Source organism: Poromitra crassiceps, assembly GCF_964638095.1.
Source record: "Poromitra crassiceps genome assembly, chromosome: 1".
NCBI classification, from domain to species: domain Eukaryota; kingdom Metazoa; phylum Chordata; class Actinopteri; order Beryciformes; family Melamphaidae; genus Poromitra; species Poromitra crassiceps.
In genome coordinates this window covers 131,365,889-131,389,937 of record NC_139623.1, presented here as the reverse complement: position 1 = coordinate 131,389,937, position 24,049 = coordinate 131,365,889, and the positions used below count along the sequence as shown (strand labels likewise).

At 45.0% G+C, this 24,049-nt stretch overlaps 1 protein-coding gene across 1 annotated transcript in view; it reads left to right on the top strand.

The window, feature by feature from the left end:
* Positions 1-1,041: 1,041 nt before the first annotated feature.
* The window catches only part of grm5a (glutamate receptor, metabotropic 5a), a gene marked incomplete at both ends in the record, with an annotated part of 94,042 nt that continues 71,034 nt past the window's right edge, over positions 1,042-24,049 (top strand). The window contains 4 exons of the mRNA XM_083633113.1: positions 1,042-1,215; positions 4,287-4,420; positions 12,875-13,136; positions 23,382-23,496. Of these exons, the coding sequence (XP_083489239.1) occupies positions 1,042-1,215; positions 4,287-4,420; positions 12,875-13,136; positions 23,382-23,496 (685 nt within the window). The remainder of the gene's footprint in view (positions 1,216-4,286; positions 4,421-12,874; positions 13,137-23,381; positions 23,497-24,049) is intronic.

Genomic DNA, 24,049 nt, shown 5'->3' with positions numbered 1-24,049 from the left:
GACTATGCATCCATGCGTCTCAGCCTGCATCAGCTCTCCGCATGCTTCCCACTGTGTTTGGAGGAGGAGGGGGACGCTGTGTGCGGGTGATTTTATCTGCTGCTATTTCTAGTTTGCTGTAGCCAGGCACCAGACTGAGCTGGAGTCTAAAACTGCAGCATTTCCTTACTGCTTTACTGTGATCAGAATGGTCTCAAAGGGAATGAAATTTGCTGGAGTCTAAACCTGCAGAGTTTTCTTACTGCTTTACTGTGATTGATATGGTCTCAATGACGGCTGGAAGAAAACAGGTAGGCTGAAGTTTTCTTATGCAGAGTGCACAGTAGGCTAGTGAAGTGATTAATTAAGCTAAAAGATCATTGGGTGGAAAAACATTCAGTTTCATAGGCTTTTAGCATGTTATTGTACCAATAGGTGTTTTTTTGTAAATCTGGCATGTATATAGCCTATAGCACTTGTAAGACTGTCCGTCAGCTGTATTTGTTGACATTAATATCACTTTCAGAACCATGGACAGCGACTGGGTGGTGGTCACCTTAGGGAAGACAACTGGGGAAAATAATGTATAATGTATTAGACTTTAAAGCATGTAGCCAAATGTACTAATGTTTGGTTAGAGAGCTGATGAGCTGTAGCCGACACTGACACATGTGCTTTTCATATCATTTGACTCAAAATTGTGTCCCAACCTTTGTACTTCATTTATGCATCATGTATTTGCATACATTAATCTAACATTCAATTTATAACTTTACTGTGAACAAAAATGGCTTAAATGCGGAAATAGGCTCTTTTTGTTTGTTTTGTGTTTTGTTGGTGTTCTTAGTTTATTGTCACTTTGAGTAAACGCACATGCACACTCACACTCAGGTGGAATGTGATTACTCCTGATGACGTTTTCCTGCACATCGCAATGCTTTCCTCCGGGAATGTAACCCTTACCTCTGGCACTGACAGCACCATGCCAAAGCCAGCAGAGCCATCTGAACTTCGAGCCTAAGCAGGGAGAAGATGGGAAGAGGAGTGAGGAGGAGTGCAGGGATGGGAGGAAGAGGAGGATTCTGTGTTAGGCTGTTGGCAGTGAGTTTGTTATTGGGAGCTGACCAGGTTGGGGTCAGCGCCCAGACCAATGAAAGGAGAGTACTGGCACACATCCCTGGTGACATCATCATAGGAGCGTTGTTTTCTGTACACCACCAACCTCCAGCTGACAAGGTACGTACTGTGTGTATGTGCATTAGGGCTGCAACTAGCCATTCTTTTCATTAGCGATTAATCCATAGATTGTTTTCTCGATGAATCGATTAGTTATTTGGTCAATAAAATGTCAGAAAATGGTCATCAGTGTTTCCCAAAGCCCATGATGAGGTCCTCAAATGTCTTGTTTTGTCCATAACCCAAATATATTCCGTTTACTGTCATTGAAGTGTAAAGGGACCAGAAAATATTCACATATAACAAGCTGGAATCAGAGAATTTTGACAATTTTTTTCTAAAAACAAACAAAAAAACGATTAATCGATTATCAAAATAGTTGTAATAATAAGTTGTAATAATCGGTGCAGCTCTAACGTGCATGCTCATGTGTTTCTGTACTGTATATGTGTGATATAAGCTCTACAGCTGTACTGTATATGTGTGATATAAGCTTTACAGCTGTACTGTATATGTGTGATATAAGCTCTACAGATGTACTGTATATGTGTGATAGCTCTACAGCTGTACTCTATATATGTGTGATATAAGCTTTACAGCTGTACTGTATGTGTGATATAAGCTCTACAGCTGTACTGTATATGTGTGACATAAGCTCTACAGCTGTACTGTATATGTGTGATATAAGCGCTACAGCTGTACTGTATATGTGTGATATAAGCTCTACAGCTGTACTGTATATATGTGTGATATAAGCTTTACAGCTGTACTGTGTATGTGTGACATAAGCTCTACAGCTGTACTGTATATGTGTGATATAAGCTCTACAGCTGTACTGTATATGTGTGATATAAGATCTACAGCTGTACTGTATATGTGTGATATAAGCTCTACAGCTGTACTGTATATGTGTGATATAAGCTCTACAGCTGTACTGTATATGTGTGATATAAGCTCTACAGCTGTACTGTATATGTGTGATATAAGCTCTACAGCTGTACTGTAGATGTGTGATATAAGCTCTACAGCTGTACTGTATATATGTGTGATATAAGCTTTACAGCTGTACTGTATATGTGTGATATAAGCTCTACAGCTGTACTGTATATGTGATATAAGCTCTACAGCTGTACTGTATATGTGTGATATAAGCTCTACAGCTGTACTGTATATGTGTGATATAAGCTCTACAGCTGTACTGTATATATGTGTGATATAAGCTCTACAGCTGTACTGTATATATGTGTGATATAAGCTCTACAGCTGTACTGTATATGTGTGATATAAGCTCTACAGCTGTACTGTATATGTGTGACATAAGCTCTACAGCTGTACTGTATATGTGTGATATAAGCTCTACAGCTGTACTGTATATGTGTGATATAAGCTCTACAGCTGTACTGTATATGTGTGATATAAGCTCTACAGCTGTACTGTGTATGTGTGATGTAAGCTCTACAGCTGTACTGTATATGTGTGATATAAGCGCTACAGCTGTACTGTATATGTGTGATATAAGCTCTACAGCTGTACTGTATATGTGTGATATAAGCTCTACAGCTGTACTGTATATGTGTGATATAAGCTCTACAGCTGTACTGTATATGTGTGATGTAAGCTCTACAGCTGTACTGTATATATGTGTGATATAAGCTCTACAGATGTTACTGTATATGTGTGATATAAGCTTTACAGCTGTACTGTATATGTGTGATATAAGCTTTACAGCTGTACTGTATATGTGTGATATAAGCTCTACAGCTGTACTGTATATGTGTGATATAAGCTCTACAGCTGTACTGTATATGTGTGACATAAGCTCTACAGCTGTACTGTATATATGTGTGATATAAGCTCTACAGCTGTACTGTATATGTGTGATATAAGCTCTACAGCTGTACTGTATATATGTGTGATATAAGCTCTACAGCTGTACTGTATATGTGTGATATAAGCTCTACAGATGTTACTGTATATGTGTGATATAAGCTCTACAGCTGTACTGTATATGTGTGATATAAGCTCTACAGATGTTACTGTATATGTGTGATATAAGCTCTACATCTGTACTGTATATATGTGTGATATAAGCTCTACAGCTGTACTGTATATGTGTGATATAAGCTCTACAGCTGTACTGTATATGTGTGATGTAAGCTCTACAGCTGTACTGTATATGTGTGATATAAGCTCTACAGCTGTACTGTATATATGTGTGATATAAGCTCTACAGCTGTACTGTATATGTGTGATGTAAGCTCTACAGCTGTACTGTATATATGTGTGATATAAGCTCTACAGATGTTACTGTATATGTGTGATATAAGCTCTACAGCTGTACTGTATATATGTGTGATATAAGCTCTACAGCTGTACTGTATATATGTGTGATATAAGCTCTACAGCTGTACTGTATATGTGTGATGTAAGCTCTACAGCTGTACTGTATATATGTGTGATATAAGCTCTACAGCTGTACTGTATATATGTGTGATATAAGCTCTACAGCTGTACTGTATATATGTGTGATATAAGCTCTACAGCTGTACTGTATATATGTGTGATATAAGCTCTACAGCTGTACTGTATATGTGTGATGTAAGCTCTACAGCTGTACTGTATATATGTGTGATATAAGCTCTACAGCTGTACTGTATATATGTGTGATATAAGCTCTACAGCTGTACTGTATATATGTGTGATATAAGCTCTACAGCTGTACTGTATATGTGTGATATAAGCTCTACAGCTGTACTGTATATGTGTGATATAAGCTCTACAGCTGTACTGTATATATGTGTGATATAAGCTCTACAGCTGTACTGTATATATGTGTGATATAAGCTCTACAGCTGTACTGTATATGTGTGATATAAGCTCTACAGCTGTACTGTATATATGTGTGATATAAGCTCTACAGCTGTACTGTATATATGTGTGATATAAGCTCTACAGCTGTACTGTATATATGTGTGATATAAGCTCTACAGCTGTACTGTATATATGTGTGATATAAGCTCTACAGCTGTACTGTATATATGTGTGATATAAGATCTACAGATGTTACTGTATATGTGTGATGTAAGCTCTACCTGTATATTAGCCATCCGCTTGTGTTACGCTCTGCTCAGGTCCATGAGAGAAAGTGCGGTGCAGTGCGTGAGCAGTATGGGATCCAGAGAGTCGAGGCCATGATGCACACTCTGGACCGCATCAACGCAGATCCCACTATCCTCCCCAACATCTCCCTTGGCTGTGAGATCAGGTCAGGAACCAGTCTTACTTCTCATGTCATGTTAGCATCAGAACTATAAATTGTTAGTGGTGCTCTCTTTGTCTTAAATGTTGAATTCTATGTGGATAAACTGGACCAAACAGGACACCTGTGAAGGATGTAGATACAACAAAATCGGTAACTTGCAACCAACTGCGGTTAGAGTTGACACACAATATAGGACATAGGTGGGCTGAACTTGCTTCTCCAGGTAGAGTTTCCCACCTCAAGTGGTGTAAGTTTGCTGCTGTGAATAACCGTGACGTTGCGTTAACAACAGAAGTCACTTCTGGGTAGACACCTGCCAATTGATTTGAATTGTGGAGATATCACACATTTGTTTATTGTTTATTTCTGTGAAAGATATATACTATAGTTAAACACGGTGGCCTGACCTATCTGACTATTGTTTTATGTACTGTGTTGATCAACTATATCTACCCAATGTGACATATCCAGTGTTGGGAACGTTATTTAAAAAAAGTAATTAGTTATAGTTACTCACTACTTGTTCCAAAAAGTAACTGAGTTAGTAACTGAATTACTCTATAATAAAAGTAACTAGTTACCAGGGAAAATAACTATTTGCGTTATCTCCACCTTGAAAATGCCAAATTTTTATGGATTGCTGCAAACCTGAGGGTACCCTCACGGGCCCCTCGGGCCGACCAAAACGGGCCGAGGCCGGCTTGTTTTTTATTTATTTTTAATTAATAGGTCCGGGGTCGGGCCGTTTCAATAATTTAATTAAATAATGTTGTATTAGCGTACTCGCTTGATTTTACACAGCGGAGCACAGTCAGACAAGGAGTGCACAGACACTCCCATAGCCACACACAGACCCTGTCCGTCCATGTACAGCGAGCGGACAGCTCCCGAACACAGAGAGAGAGAGAGAGAGTCAGAGAGACAGACAGAGAGGCTGCGCAGGACGGCCGCGCGGCGACGCAGCACGCGGAACAGAGAGGGAGAGAGATGTGTCATTATATCGTAATATTGGCTTCGGGCCTCGCAACGGGCTGGATCGGGCACCGGTCTGCATGTCATGGGCCGGGGAGGGCTCGGGCCGAAATTTCAGCCCCGCGCAGCTCTCTACTCCGGACTCGCCATTTCTGCTGCTTCCTCGAATCTGTTTGGTGTGTCTGTGTGTGTGTGTGTGTGTGTGTGTGTGTGTGTGTGTGTGTGTGTGTCGCCCGTGTCCTGACTCCTGGCTCGTGTGTAACACTGGCTCCGATTGGCTACCATGAAACACATGACTCTGCCTTAGCCAATCATAATCGTTTATCTCGTTATAACCCACCCGGTCTCCTCACTTGACAACACTAGTGTAGGCTATGGGTAGTTTACTCAATCATTTCATTGTAACGCACCGCATTTAGCGTTCAGTAACGATAACGGCGTTGTAACGACGGAAACAGTAATTAGTTAGATTACCCCGTTACTGAAAAAATAACGGCGTTACCTAACGCCGTTCTTTTAAACGGCGTTATTCCAAACACTGGACATATCTTACCGCTGGTCAGACTAGCTGCTAGTTTTGGGTGAACTCAAGCTGTAACTGTTTTTATTCTGTGGCCCAACAGGTAAATTAGGTCTCTAAACTAACATTAGTGAAAGTGTTAATTAATGAGATATGAAAGCATCAAACCTGCATTTTAGACTGAACCATTTTCTCTTTATCTCAGTGGTTCCCTGCCCCGTTTGCTCCGCTCCATTAAATTGTATGTACGTGATGCTGGCGTTGTCTACCCGGATGTTATTGTAGCAACACTGTGATTCGGTCTATAGGTCAGAGCTTTCCCTGCAAACCAATGCCAACGGATGTTTTGTTGGACAAATACACTCAAATTGATATTGACCAGTATCCACCAATACCAGTAGCCACCTCACATTGGTCCCAACGTACTTCATTGCCTAACCATTATCCAATCAACATTCACTGACATAATATATGCATGCTGTATCTAACCAGGTCCATTTCTCTTCCTTCTTTACATGCATTCCCTTGGCCATATAATATCATCCCACGATTCCACCTATCACTCCTACGCCGACAACACCCAGCTTTACATTTCATTCCCCCCCTCTGACACACATATCAAATCACGCATCTCCTCCTGCCTCAGTGACATCTGTGAGTGGATGTCTGCTCACCATCTAAAACTCAACCTTTCAAAAACTGAACTCCTCCTCATCCCCAGTAAAGACTGCCCTCTGACCGACCTTTCCATCTCCATCAACAACACCACTGAAGTCCACTCCCCATCTGCCAAGAACCTTGGAGTAATCATTGACAGCCATCTTTCCTTCTCCGATTTCATTGCAGCAACGGCACGTTCCTGTAGGTTCTCCCTCTATAATATTCGCACAATTCGCCCGTTTTTAACCATAGCCACAACTCAACTTCTCGTCCAAGCACTTGTCATATCTCGCCTTGACTACTGCAATGTCCTCCTCGCCGGCCTCCCTGCCTCCGCTATTCATCCCCTCCAGCTCATCCAGAACGCTGCAGCCCGCCTGATCTTTAATCAACCCAAATTCTCCCATGTCACTCCCCTTTTCCGTGACCTTCATTGGCTACCCATCTCAGCACGCATCAAATTCAAGACTTTAGTACTGACCTTCAAGGCAGTTCACTCCACAGCTCCTCCATACCTACAATCCATGATCAAATTCCAAACCCCCCACCGTTCCCTCCGCCCCTCCACCAGTGCAGGCCGTCTCGCCCCTCCGCCGCTTCATGGATCATATCGCTGCACCTCACGACTGTTCACACACCTTGCACCAAAATGGTGGAACGAACTCCCCCCCACAATCAGAACCACAGAAACATTACCCTCTTTCCGCAAAAAACTAAAAACACATCTTTTTATATCCCATCTGATTCCCCCCTGACTGATCTCCTCATGCACCACCTATTCACTGTTTTTAAAACACTGAACTGTATACACTTGATATTTTGTTTCATCTGATTCTGTTATGAATCTGTTCTTATTATTGCTGTCTATTGTTTGCTGCTGGTTTTTTACTGTTTTTCTATCTGTTTTTATTGCTGTGCTGTACATAATCACTGTACGTCGCTTTGGATAAAAGCGTCTGCTAAATGCCAATAAAGTAAAGTAAAGTAAAGTAACCAGACTCTAAAACAGGAGAGATGTGCACTGGAGATGTTGTTGTAATGTAATGTAATGCAATTGTAAGCCTAAAGAAAGTAGGAGACATTCGTTTCAAACCCAAATCCTAAATATTGCCATTTCACAGTTTTCACTGTTTGCTGAGGCAGGGTTTGAAGTGGGCGGTGCTTATGGCTCAAAACTGACTACCTTATCCCGTCATAAAGGGATATCCAATCATAAAGTAGCTTGCAGTTGTCCATTCTTACAAAACCTTCGTGCCCCCGCCTGGCCCCGCCTGGCTCTGTCTGCCTCTATCGAGTCTCAGTCGGAGCCAAGGCCATTGCAGAGTGCTGAGATTCGGCAAGCATTTGAGGAAGTATGTCGGGAGAGACCTCAGCTGTGTTGAAATGTTAGCTTCATACAGTGTTTAAGGCAGGATATTGTCCTTAGAACTGGATGTCATTCTGGAGGAGTGGGGCAAGAATGTCACAGAATTTCTTGTAGAATTCAGCGCCAAATCCGTCCAGCCTGGCCGCTTTGCCTCGTGGAAATTATTTAATGGCAGAGGTTATTTCTTCCAATGTGAAATCAGAATCTAAGTCCTCTCTGGCAGCAACGCCAAGTTTGGGTGTTTCGAGAGGGTCAAAGAAGTCTTCCAGATCGGACTAAGCAGTATCACACTTAGATGAGTAGAGTTCACTGTAAAACTCTCTAAAACGATCATTTATCTCTTTTGGGTTATTCAGCAAGGCACCCCCCTTTGATTTAATAGTGAGGATTGACCTGGAGGCACAAGACTAATTTTAAGGGGAAATTGGAGGTGGGAAAATGGTATGTGGCAAAGTCTTTTGTGGCGTATTTTCTCTCTCTCTCTCTCTCTCTCTCTCTCTCTCTCTCTCTCTCTCTCTCTCTCTCTCTCTCTCTCTCTCTCTCAGGTGTCCGGAATTAGTACTAATGATGCATAACACACTTTGTGGTGTCGCTGTCCAGGGTGCTGAAACATCACCCCGAATTAAACCTCAACCAGCACGTACCACAGTCAGCTGTGTCATAAGCCGTTTCTCAATACCAAGAATGCATTCTTGTTCTTGTGTTCTTGGGGAGAACATTCTTGCTAGTCGTTCTTGGAAGAATGAACTTGCGAGGTGACAAGCACACATGACGCTGTTGGCAGTTTGAGAAGATGCGTTCTTCAGGGTATTGCGCAATACCAGTGCAGAGGCCGCCTGCAGTACTACACAAATAAAAAGCTCAGCTGATGTAGATGCAGCCAATTGTGCTCTGGAACTTTTTGCCATTTTTCGCCATAAATGTTCGTAAAGTGGCACTTATTGAAACCTACTACCCTGCTTTTAGGCATCAAAAGTCATCAGAAATTAATTTAGTGATGAAATAAAACTTTAAATTGTAAAAAAACTTCCCGGAGCTTATGGCGTCTTCTCTGCTGCGTTCTGCCTCCACTTATGCCGAAATGAATGCTGGGATATCTGCCTTGCCAAGTTGCCACATGTCACCACCCAGAGCATCCTTGGTAAAGTGGGCATGTCAAGAACACATCCGGGAATTTTAAGCATTCTTGGCGAAATGTGAACTTTGTATTGGAACAGTACTTGGGCTGCGACTGATGACGTTTCACAGGGACACAAGAACGCAAGAACACACAAGAACGCTTATTGAGAAACGGCCATAGTCTCGCTGGCCAGCCTCCTCTCCCTTCCGTCCGAGGAGTCTGTCGTCACGGAAACAGGCAACAGGGATAAACCCTCCCCTGCTCTACAGATGCTCTCCTATTGGATCGACTGTTTCGGTGGCAGCCGGATGTCCGCTCGCTCCCGGCTTATTACAAACTCTGTCATTGGCTCCGACCATGTCAATCAGAGCGGCTTCCTCTCCCTCCTCCCTGTGTGTCGCTGTAAATAGTGCCCTGCCGCCTCAGTGAAAACAACAACGCTAACTAGCTAGCAAGCTAACGCAGAAACCATTGACCTATATATAATGGACCAACATAGCTCATTGACTTTGACACCGCAAAATGAAGCTCACTTCCGGATATTGTTTGATTTTGTTTGATTGGTTGAATTAATTATGCTACACGGAAGTACGAGGGGAGGGGGCGGCTGCCTCTAGCGGCTGCCGGGGGAGTTTCCGAATTTGCCCTGTCTACCTTATCGCCGTAATGCATTATGGGTAGTCAGCTACTTTGGCTAATGTAGCGGCTAACGCTACTTACTTTACATTGCAGTAGAACGGCACTGAATGACCAAATTGATTTAACTTTTAACCATTTCGAGTAACACTGTTTCCATACGGACCCCCAGCGTTGGTTAGTTGTTTATAACGTGACTCTATTTAAAACGTTATAACGTAAGGTGACCAGATTTCGCAAATGAAAATCGGGGACATTTTCTGGTCCGCTAGGGGGGCCCAGGGGGGGCTGTCCCCCCCCGGCTTTTAGAAAATTGTGTACATTTTACAGTAAAATGCATAAATCTGGTGCACTTTGAGAGCAAAAGTAAGAGGCTAGATCTATGAAGAACTTTGTGATTTTGAAACAACAACAAAAAGAAGCAGTTTACAATGGTTACTAGTTATCTGGCACAATTTACCACAAATTAGACAGCCTAGGTAATTCATGGGAAATAGGCTACTGGTGTATTGTGTAGAGTGGCAGGAAGAGAGGAACAACTTCTCTCTTTGACCTCACCAACTGGTGGATCATTTATTTACACAAAACAAAAACATTACAGTAGTGATTTATTACCTCAGTAAACACTTTCCTTGAGTTTAGGGTGTCGCTCACCAGTTTCAAGTATTCAATGGCCACATGACCATATTAACTGCTAATTTAATATTAAATGCTGACAAAATAATTAAAAAAATCATGTTAATACTAAAAGGCAATTTTAATGATTAAAATTGTAATCTAGAGATAAATATGACCTATTGTGTTTAATTTAAACCAGGGGTTATCAAAGTTTTGATGGCTGAAGGCCAATTTAGGGAACAGTAGGCTAATGACTAGATAACAATGATCCATCGCCAATCATGTTAAAAATTGACATTTTTTTCAATGGAGTTTGGTGTACATAAAAACGTTACTGACTTCTCTGCAAAAACGTTTTGAGTTAGTTACTGCACTTACTTCTCAGATAGTTTTACTGTACTTTTAACTATTCAAAACAACTGGGATGGATAACCCGCTGAATGGGGTCCGGTAAACAAGCACGGTAGCAAAAGCAGCAAGCAGACTCCGCCTCTCGTTCGCCACCTCTGGGGCTTCAGTTGCGTGCGGCTGGGTCCTGGGAAAACCACGGCACGGGCAGAGGGAGGACATCTACTCTGTGATCTACTCTGTCACACACAGGCAGCACTTTGCACAACGTGCACAATGACAGCATTTTGTGGTGCCGCAAATGCTCTGTTATCGAGTTTCTTGCCAGTATTATTATTTGACTTTGTGGCCAAAATCGGGGACATTTTCGGGGACAGCTCCAGCCGGGGACAGAGCACCGAAATCGGGGACTGTCCCCGAAAATCGGGGACGTCTGGTCACCCTATTATAACGTACTCCGGTTTCTGTGCTGAATCCAATGGTCTGAATACAGAGAAGGCTTAAGGCTTTATCTAACCGTATAAATAACGTTAAATGGTCCGCCATGTTATGGACGTTAGATGTATGGTATCTATATAGTTACGTGTGTCTACTAACATTATTAAAATATCATAAAGTAACGCTATTTTCTGATAATTTGCTCAACTATTACTTGCTACCTGATGCCTTGCGGCACATTGCTGCCTCCACCGGTCGGAAGTATTACTGTTCTTATTATCCGATGTTTGTCGTCAATTTTCCTTGAAATGGGGCTATAATTTGGAAAACGGAGTGCGTTAGAGCATGAAAAAGACTTGAAATAGTTTTTTCAGACCATAAACTAATTTGGAAAGTGTTTATTTAAGACATAGACCGAGAGAGAAGTTGGCTCGTTTCCCATATAGTTGAATGGATGTTCCCGGGAGTGCTACACAAGCTGCGACCCCCACTGGCCATCTGAAAGAATGCAATTTCCGCATAGGCGTCAAAAATAGGCAGGCTGAATTGGGCACTGGCAGAAACCTACACGCTAGCTCGTTGCTACACGCTGAAAACGGCAAGTTGGATTGTTGAAAACTATTTTCTAAGGGCACTGCCACTAAGCGCCGCCCATCGCAATCCCACTATGGAGACCTGCGGCGCCAGACTCCTCGGACGGAAGGGAGAGGAGGCTGGCCAGCGAGACTAGCTGTGTCATAGCTCTGAGATGTGGCATCAGTCCAGTGATTCTTTCAGCACCATCTACTGAGGCAGATCATATAGACTTTGTTGTTCCAGTTGGCTGCTCCTGGTCTTCCTCACCTCCTGACTAGGGCTGGGTCGGTTTGAAAAATTTAAAACCAGTTCGATATTGCCGTCTAAACCGGATCGAACCGGTATACCGATTTTTTTTGTAAATAAAAATAAATATATATATATATATTTTTTTTAAGCAGGGCTCCCGAGTGTGGCCCATAACTGTCTGTAGTGCAACTTCAGTCCACCTGATAGCGATAATACACCTCTAAGCTGGTATTGTCAACCAGCAATGATACTGAATAAAAAGAAGCAGGACACCTGTGTAACAAACACACCCTGTATTTATTTCTCATATTCAGCTCAACTTTTCTTCTAAACATCAAAATAATAAATGAAATAAGACTTCTGCCTATAGTGCAACTTGAGAAAAGGCTAATAAAAACACAAGCAGTGCAATCAGAATGGATTGGCTTACAGCTGAGCTGCCTTATAAACTTCAAAACTCACAAATTCACACAATATAGGGCCTAGGCATGGGTCGGTTTGAACATTTTGAAACCGGTTCGATATTCCCCAAAAAAACGTATCAAAGCGGCTGCAGTTGGTGGCGATAATGCACCTCTAAGCTGGTATGCTGCCAACCAGCACGAACACTGAATACAAATAAGCAGAACCTTTTAACTGTAACAACACACTGTTTTTATTTCTCATAACTATTCAGCTTAACTTTTCTTCAAACATCAACATAATAAACAAAATAAGACTTTTGCCTACTAGTGCAACTTGAGAAGAGGCTAATACGAACAATAGTGCAATCAGAATGGACTGGCAAAAAAAAAAAAAAAAGGTTTTTTCGGTTCGCACGTGATCAAACCGGTTTGGGCTCGTATACCGAACCGAACCGGTAAAACCGGAAATCGACCCATGCCTACTCCTGACCAATATTCATCCCCATCCTGCTTGCCAAAACATCAGTATAAATGTGATCTCTCTACACAGGGACTCATGCTGGCACTCTGCTGTGGCACTGGAGCAGAGTATCGAGTTCATTCGGGACACATTGGTGTCCTACGAGGAGGAGGAGAGCCAGGCAAGGTGCACCGGAGAGGGGGGAACCATGCTGCTCCAGGGGAAGAAGCCCATCGTGGGGCTGATCGGACCAGGATCCAGCTCTGTGGCCATCCAGGTCCAAAACCTGCTCCAGCTCTTCAACATCCCACAGATAGCCTACTCAGCCACCAGCATGGACCTCAGTGACAAGGTAACAACAGCAATAAGAATAAGAATACCAATATGAAAAAAGATCAAATGCAAGCACAAAGGGGAAAAAACAGCAAAATAAATAACATTTACGAAGTTTAGGGCATCTAAATAATATAGTTCTGAGTTTAAAGTCAGAATTCTTAAATTTCTGACTTCTGACTTTGAACTCAGAATTCTGACTTTAATCTCAGAATGCTAACTTTATTCCCAGAATTCTGAGTTTAATCTCCGAACTCAAATAATTGTTTCACGTGTCCCTAATCCTCCTCCGTACATATTAGACATCTCTCTTCAAAGAAAATAGTTGCTCCTATTTCCTGATTACAAATGCTTCATCACCTTTTGGCTTTAGACTAGACTTACAGTATATGAGCAGTTAAGAGAGCTTTGTCTGCAGGTCTAAGACTAGGGATGGGCAGGGATCGATTTAATCAATCACAAGGAATTTGATCGATCTAATGTTGGTATCAAATAGACATTGAATGAATGAATGAATTTCATGGCAGCAATGAAACATCTTTCCAATCCAGTCGGTATTCACTAGACTTGTGTACAATGGTTTTTATCTTGGAAATCCGACCGGAGGTCGTATTGCTGTCTCGCTAGCAGAAGCTGGCTAGTGAAACTGGCTGCTATCTGTCAGTCAGGGGAGACAAATAAACCTCATATTCGTAACTATGGACTATTTTGGAACAAACAGCAGATGGAGAGACAACACCCGTGGTAACAAGGTGCATACTTTTTATTTGAGATTAGTGTATGTTATAATAATAATAATAATAATTGATTGGATTTATATAGCGTCTTTCTAGACACTCAAAGTGCTTCACATATCAAGGGAGGAAGGGGAGGGAACTCAACTCATCCACCACCGATGTGTAGCCCCCACCTGGGTGATGCACGGCAGCCAGTTTGCGCCAGAACGCTCACCACACATCAGCTCTCACGGTGGAGAGTTGAGGACTGAATGTGCCAATTAAGTAACGAGGGATGATTAAGTGGCCATGATTGAAGGAAGACCTGTGTGGGAATTTAGCCAGGGCACCGGGGTTACACCCCTACTCTTGCGAAGAGTGCCGATGGGATCTTTAGTGACCACAGAGAGTCAGGACCTCGGTTTTTACGTCTCATCCGAAGGACGGTGCTCACTCACAGGACAGTCTCTGCCCTGGGGCACTGGGGAGATTATTCATCAGATCAGATTATTCATCAGACCATTCGGACCAGAGGGAAGAGCACCTCCTACTGGTCCTCCAACACCACTTCCAGCACCAGTCTCCCATCCAAGGAGTGTCCTAGGCCAGGCCTGCGTAGCTTCCCAAGGAAAGCCAGTAATGTAATGCAGGAGCCACTGGTGCTATGTAGATTCTGGGCGGCGAGTGTGCAGCCTGCACACAATCAGGGAATCCTGCACAACTCCAGCCTACAGTATAGTAGCCTACATAAATACTATACTACTGTAAACAATAGTATAAACTTGTTTAAACAAATTTATACACATTTTAAAAGCATTCATGATTTGTATAAATGTTATATATTAGGCTACTCTGTTGTTAAAATGGAAGAGCACACTATAGGACTTGAAACTCAAAGTTTAGGACTTGGACTTGACTTGGGACTTGGGACTCTTGACTTGGGACTTGACTCGGGAATTGCCTGTGTTGACTTGGGACTTGACTCGAGACTTGAGTACAAAGACTTGAGGCTTACTTGTGACTTGCAAAACAAGGACTTGGTCCCACCTCTGGTATACGATTATACTATATTATAGGCTATTATACTTACTTTTCTGTCACATCTTAATTATTAAGCCGACTTATGATTGCATAGTATCTTAATTACTCAAAATCTAAAGCGACTAAAAAAGGCAACCATATTTTTATTACGGCAACCAAAAGCTCCTGCCAGGTTGCCACCCCGGCAACCACTTTTCAAAGTTAACGTCGAACCCTGTATATAAACTCCTCAAAAAAAGTTTGGAAACGTTGTTTTGGTCAATTATTTCTCCCCTTTAATAATACCAATTGGTATTGTATTTTATGTCGTTGGAAAGCCTGATTAGTCACCTTTACAACGAAGTACAACTTGTAAGGATCATGCATTTGTGGAATGAGCAACACAGCTAACTGTGTGGGTAGCGAACGAGGTAACTGTGTGGGTAGCGAACGAGCCCTACCAAAAGCAGTTTCGTGGGGTGCGGCATAGCCCAGCTATGCCACAGCTTAGCTGGGCATTTCCTGGGCTGAGCCACCCCAGCCCCCTGCATCAGTGCTACATGGGCGCTCTTCAGGTGTGGCAGGCATCTGCGTCCCATGCCTGTCTGCAAGGGCGAGCCATCCGTCACCCCTAACCTCAGTTACTGGTCATTCTTAACCTCGTCGAAGTAGGCCAAAAATGGGTCCCAGATAGTTGAGAACCTTCCAAGCGTGTTGGTTCTCAGGGACCTGAGTTTCTCCATCTGTACAACAGAGATCATCTCCATCAGCCACACCTGAAAAGAAGCTGAAGAGGAGGACTTCCATTCCTTCAGAATGATGTTAGGAGCTCTCCTTGGGTCCCATTCCCTTCGTTGGGGCGCCCCTGCCAGCGAAAGACGCCCAACTCACCTGGCCCATGGCCACAGCCGGGCCTCGGTTTGTAGCACCCAGGACAAGCCCACCGTCGACGGCACCGTGCACCTGTCATCGGTCGGGAGATCTCCTGTGGACCACGTTCCCGGACACCGGCTCACCATCATCCGGGCCCGGGGCCCGACTTCGGCTGGGAGCCTTCATGGGATCCGTGTGCGGCCTCCAGGTTGTTCCACGGCGGTTCAGGCCGCCGAGTGGAGTTGCCAGCCCGCCGTCGATGGCGTACAATGCCCGTCTTCGGTCTTGCGCTCAAAAGAGGACCAGCCCAACCTGGCGTGTCCCCCGGGCGTGTCTGTATTTGAAGTTTGCATGAAGGACTTTCCCTCGGCATGCCTAGCATCTGCGGAGCTAGCCGTATGACAGGTGGGCGCAGCCTCTCACACCCTGCTCCCCCGAATTATCCCCCGAACTGCGCTGCTCACTAAGGGTGCGATACGCTCGGTCCCCAAGGCGGAGGAGCACTCAGGGTTTCTATCACAGGTACCTTGCCTTACCCAAGAAGGACGGTTCCTTGCGTCAGATTCTGGACCTCAACGGGGCGCTGAGGGAGGTTCCCGTTCCTAATACTTTCCATGTCCCCGTGGTTTGGAGGCACAGGAAATACCTGAGGTTCTCCTTCCTGGGAAAAGCTCACGAGTTCTGCGTCCTGCCGTTTAGCATGTCCTTGAGCCCACAGACCTTCACTGTGTGCGTGGAGACAGCCCTGGCTCCCCTCTGCTTGAGTGGGATTCACATCTTCCTCTATCTCGATGACTCTCTCTTAGTGGCGGACTCGAGGGTCCGCGCTGTGGAGCACACCAGGGCAGTGACAGATCACCTGCAGACCCTGGGGTTTTTGGTGAACTGGCAGAAGAGTTGCCTCGTCCCAGCGCAGGTTGCGACCTTCCTGGGGCTCGAGCTCAAGCTCTCGCCAGAGCGACAGGCGTGCACCATGCGGGCGGCAAGGGCGTTAAGTCTGGGTCTCTCAGTGTCTGTCCATGTTGGGACTTATGGCCTCAGCAGTGGACGTGTTCCCGCTTGGACGGCTACACATGCGCCCTTTCCGGATCTGGTTTCTCAGACATCGCCTGGACCAGGCCAGGGACCGTTATCGCAGGATTCCCCTGACGTGTCCGGTCCGACAGGCGTTGAGCAGGTCGGCGGACCCCCGTTACCTCTCAAGAGAGGCACTCTGTTGGGCCATGTCCTGCTCAGGTTGGTCATTCCGACGCCTCCCTCTGGGGGTGGGGCGCGGTGTGCGGAGGCCGCTCGGTGAACTGCCGTTGGGGAGCTCAGGAGCTTCGCCACATAAACGTGCTAGAGCTGGAGGCGATTTGCCTGGCTCTGCTTCACTTTCAACAGCTGGTACATGGGCGCCATGTTCTGATTAGGGCTGGGACCTCACGATACGATACGTATCACGATACATTGCGATACAATACATATTGCAATATATTGCAATACTCTACACAATTTACTCAAAATTAAATAATAGAGCTAAAGATACAACACACTGTGTACCACCCAGGTAGTGTAATAATATGTACATCACTTTATATTGATAACTACTGAGTGTTGAGTGTGTTACTGAACGCACTGACATAAAAGGTATTCTTATTGTGTCACTGACCACACGGCTGTGCAAAAACATCGATATGGGAAATATCGATACAGTATCGATTAGGGGTGGGAATCACCAGATGCAGATACCCGGTGGCCTGGCATGGCATGGCCTGCAATTTTTTTTTTCTTTTATATCGATACTTGGCTTCCAAATATCGATACAATATCGTCAGGCAAAATATCGCGATATATTGATTCAAGATTCAAGATTTTTATTGTCACTCCATAGTACAAGTATCACGTGTGAAATTCTTGTGCTGTAGGCTCTGTTACAACATAGTAGGGCTGCACGATATATCGTTTACACATCGACATTGCGATGTGCGCATGCGCGATAGTCACATCGCAGGACGTGCGATGTCAAAAGCAAATTAACTCGTCATGTTGCTTGATAAACTCTCACTTTAGGGGTAGCCTACTGAGTGAAATGCAGGCTCTCTCAAAGGAGAGAGACGCCCCGCTACTGTACTCACTCATTTAGTGCTTAGCTTCAACACAACAAACATGCACAGAGACCTAAATTGAATTATCTTTTGCTTATGTTGCGTTGCTGACAGTAGCCCGTCTGTAAACGATGTGGTTGCGGAGGCGGACTTGTCCACAGTTTGCAGCGCACTCGCATACAGCAGGCTGGCTGCTGTAACTCAACATGTCCGTGGAGTGGAGATATTTACTCTTGAAACACCAAAAAGCAAGACCGCAACTTATGACACGAAGGCTGATTACTGAGAAGTTGTCCCTGTTATCACTGTGGCTGTCTCTCCCCTTCAAGTCTCTGATGTTGCATCACATGATAGCAGTAACGTTACGGTAGAGTTAATCATACATAGCGACTTATTTACACAAAACATGTCAGTGAAAATAAAAAGAGAAGAGACATATCTGGGCAATTAAATGTATATTTATTACTTTCCACGAATGAATTGTTTGTCACCGGTCGGCTGCATGTGAATCCTCGTCTCTCTGTACTGCCAGCCTTGCGCTCAAAAACCGGAACTCCGCAGATGCGGAGTGTACCACTTGGTCGTTTCTGGAGGGGGTTTCCGGGGGGTCAGACCAAGTGTGTAAAGTGGCAGGGGTGTTTCATTGTTGATTTATTGAAACGTTAGAAGAACGAAAGAAGTTGAAAGCAGTGATTATAATCAATGAAATCTAATGTTTTTCTGCAAATAGCATAATTGGGAGGTAGATTCTGGCACTCAATATTAGGGGTGGGCAATATATCAATTGTATATCAATATTGTGATATGAGACTATATGGTCTTAGATGTTGGATATGGTAATATGGTGATACAGCATACATGTTGTCTTTCCCTGGTTTTAAAGGCTGCATTACACTAAGTGAAGTGTAGGCTAGTGACATTTTAAAGTAGAATGTCATAACTTACTCACTTTTTCATGTATGTAGCCTAAGTCATGGAAATCCATTGGTCAAAATGTGTATGCACCCTGATAGATGACGCTCTGAGGCCTACAGTATAGGCGACAGCCCAGTGGTTGAGAAACATTAAAATACCTAATTTCCCCTCCAAAATCAGATGGACTCCTCTACAAAATCATCCCAATCATTCTAGAAGTATTCTTTTCTTTAAAATAGAGCTATTCTGGTAATCTGGTGAAAATCTGTATTTTTTCATATCGCAATATATATCGCAGGGGCAGGGAATATCGCAATGTCAGTTTTTTCCAATATCGTGCAGCCCTACAACATAGTGCAAATAACAGTATAACAGTGCAAAAACAGGGCATATAGATGCAGTAAAACAAGAGAACAACAAGCAATGACAGTAAACTTTTCCTTTTCTTTTCTAGCGTAGACACCTTAAAACATAATTAAACATTCTGTTTGCACAGGTGCAAATAACATAGGCATAATTATCATATGTAATGGTAGCAGCTACTACATGATTGTTTATTTGTGTGTGTTAAGGAGTCTCGTGGCCTGCGGGAAGAAACTGCCCCTCAGGTGATTTGTTCGTGCTTTTGGGACCCTGTATCTCCTCCCTGAGGGTAACAAGGAGAACAGGCTGTTGTGGGGGTGGTATGTGTCCTTGATGATCTTCAGGGACCTCCTGAGGCACCGCTGATTGTACAGTTCCTGCAGTTCTGGTAGCTCACATCCTGTTACGTGCTGGGCCACGCGCCTCACTCTTCTTAGTGCCCTGCGGTCCATGGTGGTACAGTTCCCGTACCAGGTGGTGAAGCAGCCAGTCAGCAGGCTTTCAATGGTGCCTCTGTAGAAATCCCTGAGGATTTTTGGCCTTAGCCCAAATTTCTTCAGGCGTCTGAGTCCGTGTAGTCGCTGTTGAGCCTTTTAGACAACAGTGGCGGAGAGGGGTGGGGGGGAGGGGTGAGGGGGAGGAGAGGAGAGGAGGAGGGGTGGTGGGGGGGAGAGGTGGCAGAGAGGGGTAGGAGAGTATCGATTTTATTGCACAGCCCTAGTTCTGATGCGTTCGGACAATACGGCAGCGATCGCCCACCTGAACAAACAGGGCGTTGTGCAGTCCACAGCGCTGAACCAGTTAGCGGCGGGGATTCACCTGTGGGCGTATCCCCGTTTCCTTTCGCTGTCAGCGGTTCATGTGCCAAGTCGGCTGATTTTCGGGGCTGACCTGCTGTCTCGGGGCAACCCGCGTCGGACAGAGTGGTGCCTCCACCCTCAGGTGCACGCTTGGCCCCAGGACGGGCTCTATGCGTTCCCCCCGATCCCCCTGATTCGACAGGTGTTGGACAGGGTGAGGGAACAGCGCCTGCGGCTCTTTTTTTAGGCCCCCTTTTGGCCCAAGCAGTTATGGTTTGCGGACCTGATCTCCTTGGCACAGGGACTGCCCTGGCCATTGCCATCACGGGCGGATCTCCTATCCCAGGCGGAGGGGGAGGTACGCCCCCCCTCCCCCAGCGGGTGGAAACTAGCAGCCTGGTTCCTGAACGGGACCATTTGCTAGCCCAGGGCTTGCCCCCTGTTTTACTTCGTTTCGAACTCAAGCTCTCACTCTAGTGCCATCTCGCTGCGCACAGCAACTAGAAGAATATATTTTTTTGCTCCAAAAATGACATTTTTTATATAACCAACCACCTACCAGCTCAGTGGCCTTGTGGTTTGAGTGTCCGCCCTGAGACTGGGAGGTTGTGAATTCGATCCCCGGCCGAGTCATACCAAAGACTATAAAAATGGGACCCATTTGCCTCCCTGCTTGGCATTCAGCATCAAAGGGTTGGAATTGGGGGGTTAGATCACCATATGATTCCCGAGCGCGGCACTACTGCCGCTCACCGCTCCCCCAGGGGATGGGTCAAATGCGGAGAACAAATTTCACACACTGAGGTGTGTGACAATCAGCGGGACTTTGCCTTTACCTTTACCTACCGACAGGTGGTGTGGTAACCTTGGGACTGAGGCGGCCACCCACATTCCTGTGACAATGTCACGTCCGCCCAGATCCCAAGACGCCACTCCTCGTTCTTCCAGCCCATCTGTTAGAGATGTCATTGAAAGCTCTGTGTGCTAATTTGTTTGCGCTCTCAGGCCGAGCTAATTCCGTCTTATTTGCCTAACTAAACTACAAGGCGTTTGTTCGGTGGACGAGATTCTTCAGGCTTCGGGGACCCGATCCTGCATTCTCTTCACCAAGGGCGACGGTCACAGCTCATCAAAATCTAAGAGTGTTTTGCCTTTATCTTGTCTTAGCACATTCTGCTTAGGCTACCTCCGTGTAGCTGTTGCATGCTCTCACCCCGGCTGGGGTGACGATTGAGTCTGAGATATTAGCTTAGTGAATACGCTAGCGTGTTTGCCGCTTTTCTCAGTACTTACGCTAGCTTGGCTAGCTTTGCATGTATTGCTAAGTGTTGCTTAAGGCCGGCTTTACCGTGGGGAATATGAATATATATTAAATCTCACGCCCCTAAGGTTTTCGAATCCGTTGAAATTTTTGAAATTGGTTGTTTCCCGCCAGAGATATCACCAGAAATCCACTCTGTGTGTGTGGGGGGGGGGGGGGGTGGAGGGGAGGGGCGGGTGCGGGGACCCGAAATACTACATTTCCCACAATGCACTGGGCTCGCGTGCCCACCCCTCAGGCATTTGGCTGATATCAAACTCCAGTAGGTGGCGGTAATGCACATATATGCTTGCCAACCGCCATAAAAGTCGAAGAAGAAGAAGGCTTCGACATAAAAAGATTTAGTAGAAGAAGAAAAAATTACAAAACATTAAAAAAAAAATTGCCTCCAAATTGCACCAAATTTAAACGGTAGTATATATGTCGGGAGATGTCTTCATAAAAAAAAATTCATGCATTTTAAGGCATTTTTGTAGGAGTTTGATGTTGTAACCATTTCATGTAAAAATGTGTAAAATCGGGTACATTGCTCAGCGTTGATTTCGTTACTTCAACGCACCGACTACTAGATGTAAAATTTGACGAGCTTTCCAATGCCGCCAGTCCCGTGTCTGTCCGTACTTCCGTTCCAGGTCTCTTTGCAAGGAGCTATGGAAAGCTAACCTAGCTACCATAGGCTAGGTGGTTGAAAAAAGATGGCTGCCTTTTGCTTTTCTTTGAGACCTCTGAAGGGGCGTGGAGGACCTCTAGAGGCGGGACCATGGCTCACAACACTTGTAGTTCATAGGCGCTCGACTTCCGCAAGGCGGACTCGGGCCAGATGACGCGTAACGCGTCGGCTGGCCCGAAAAATATGTGAGAGATGGTTGATAGGTCAGGCAGGGAAGCACCAATTTCAAAAATTTCAACGGATTCGAAAACCTTAGGGGCGTGAGATTTAATATATATTCATATTCCCCACGGTAAAGCCGTCCTTTAGTGTTGCTTTTGCCGCCGTGCAAATAGCATCTACTACTTTGACCTTTCTCCTCGGCTGAGGAGTTTTCTTCCGAGAGTGACTAGTAGGCTTGTTAGCTCGCGCTTGTCTCTCTCTGCTTACGCTAGCTGAGCTAGTGGGTTTGTTCACGCTTGTTCTCTCTAGTTAACAGGTCGTGTTTGCTGCCTTCCCTTCGGGTCAGGCTATTGCCGCTTTCGTTACCGTTGCACGTTCGCTAGCCTCCGGGTGGCTTACTGCCTAGCTGCTTCACGCTAGTTTACTAGCTTCCTTACGGTACTCCCGCTAACAAGGTGCAGCCTGTGGGAGCTTGCTGTTATGGCTCATTTCCACCACATATAACAACACAGTACAGCTCTACTCGACCTGGTCTTACTCGTCTCTACTTGATATAGACTCTGTTTCCATAGCAAGTTTACTCGCCTCTGCCCACACCTGGTCGTCATAGTGACCGCATATGTGCCCTCCGCCCATAGCCGAAGCAGGCTATAACGTATAACGTTAAAATTAAATCCATACACAGAACTTTTAAACTGTTTATGAAATACTGGTGCCTCTAAATGACCTACAGTGTACATGGGCAAATGTGACAATCGGCTAGGAGAATGGATATCACTTTGTTGTTACTCAAACTCACATGCATGCACTGCGCGGGGGACGGGAGTTGCGCTACAGGGAGAAAGGGAGCCTCTACCCCGGCGGCCTCTCACCAGGCAAGACCGCGGCTTCACTAAACCCCCGCCTCCGGCCTAGCGGAGCCAATGCACCACACAACTACAAAGGGCTTCCCGAGGAGCGGACTTTTTCTCTCTCAAAACAATTGAGCAAGGAGATCGATTTTATTTCACCAGAGCCGAAGGCAGCAACACAAAAGACTGATGGAAATAACATTAACAGAAGAGAAGGTAAGCTCCACTAAACTGGTATCCAGCATTGACAGTCAGTAGATACAGTAAACACAATTATGCCTGACCAATCAGTCGTCTGCAGTGTTTTCACGTCACGGTATGGTACCGGGTTCACAGTGCTGGAACCTCAACAAAGCAGGGACCAAAACTAGCACGACTCAACCCCGACTCAACCCGGGCTCTCCATGTTTTTGATCGGTGGAATGAGACAAAAAAGCAAGCTGATGGTGGTGCCATCACAATGAGCAGGTCCCCTCTCTCCAACAGAGCTTGTATAAATATTTCATGAGGGTGGTGCCATCAGACGCCCAGCAGGCCAGAGCTATGGTGGACATTGTCAAGAGGTACAACTGGAGCTACGTATCAGCAATACACACAGAGGGTAAGACTGTGTGTGTGTGTGTGTTTGGGGGGAGGGGGGATTTGTGTTTTGCATTTTGTCATTCTTCTCTATCTCTCTCGCTCTCTCTGCCCTCTTACTCTCTTCTCTCCCGCTCTGTCTTCTCTCTATCTCTCTCTGTTCTCTCCTCTCTTTCGGTCTCTCTCTCTGTTCTCTCTTCTCACTCTCTCTCTGAGTCTCTCTTCTCTCAGATTATGCCACATTTATCACCTTTACCTGTGAATTGTACACTCACATCACTGTAATGTATGGTATATGTCCCACTTGTACAAACATACCCACAGCAACAGAAATGTGATGGGAAAATGTGCATGAACCAAAGGGAATCTCTTTGTTGCAGTTTATGGAATTTCAAAGCAAATGCTCTCCACACCACACACACACTGGGACACTAGGACTCAACAGGTCAAGGTCAATTCTTCCCTCTCCACTGCTAAACACTGCAGTACAGGTGCCCCGCAGGGGGGGGTGAGCTCACCTTTTCTTTTCACTGCATACACCAACGATTGCAGGAATAGTCAGCCAAGCAACTTTG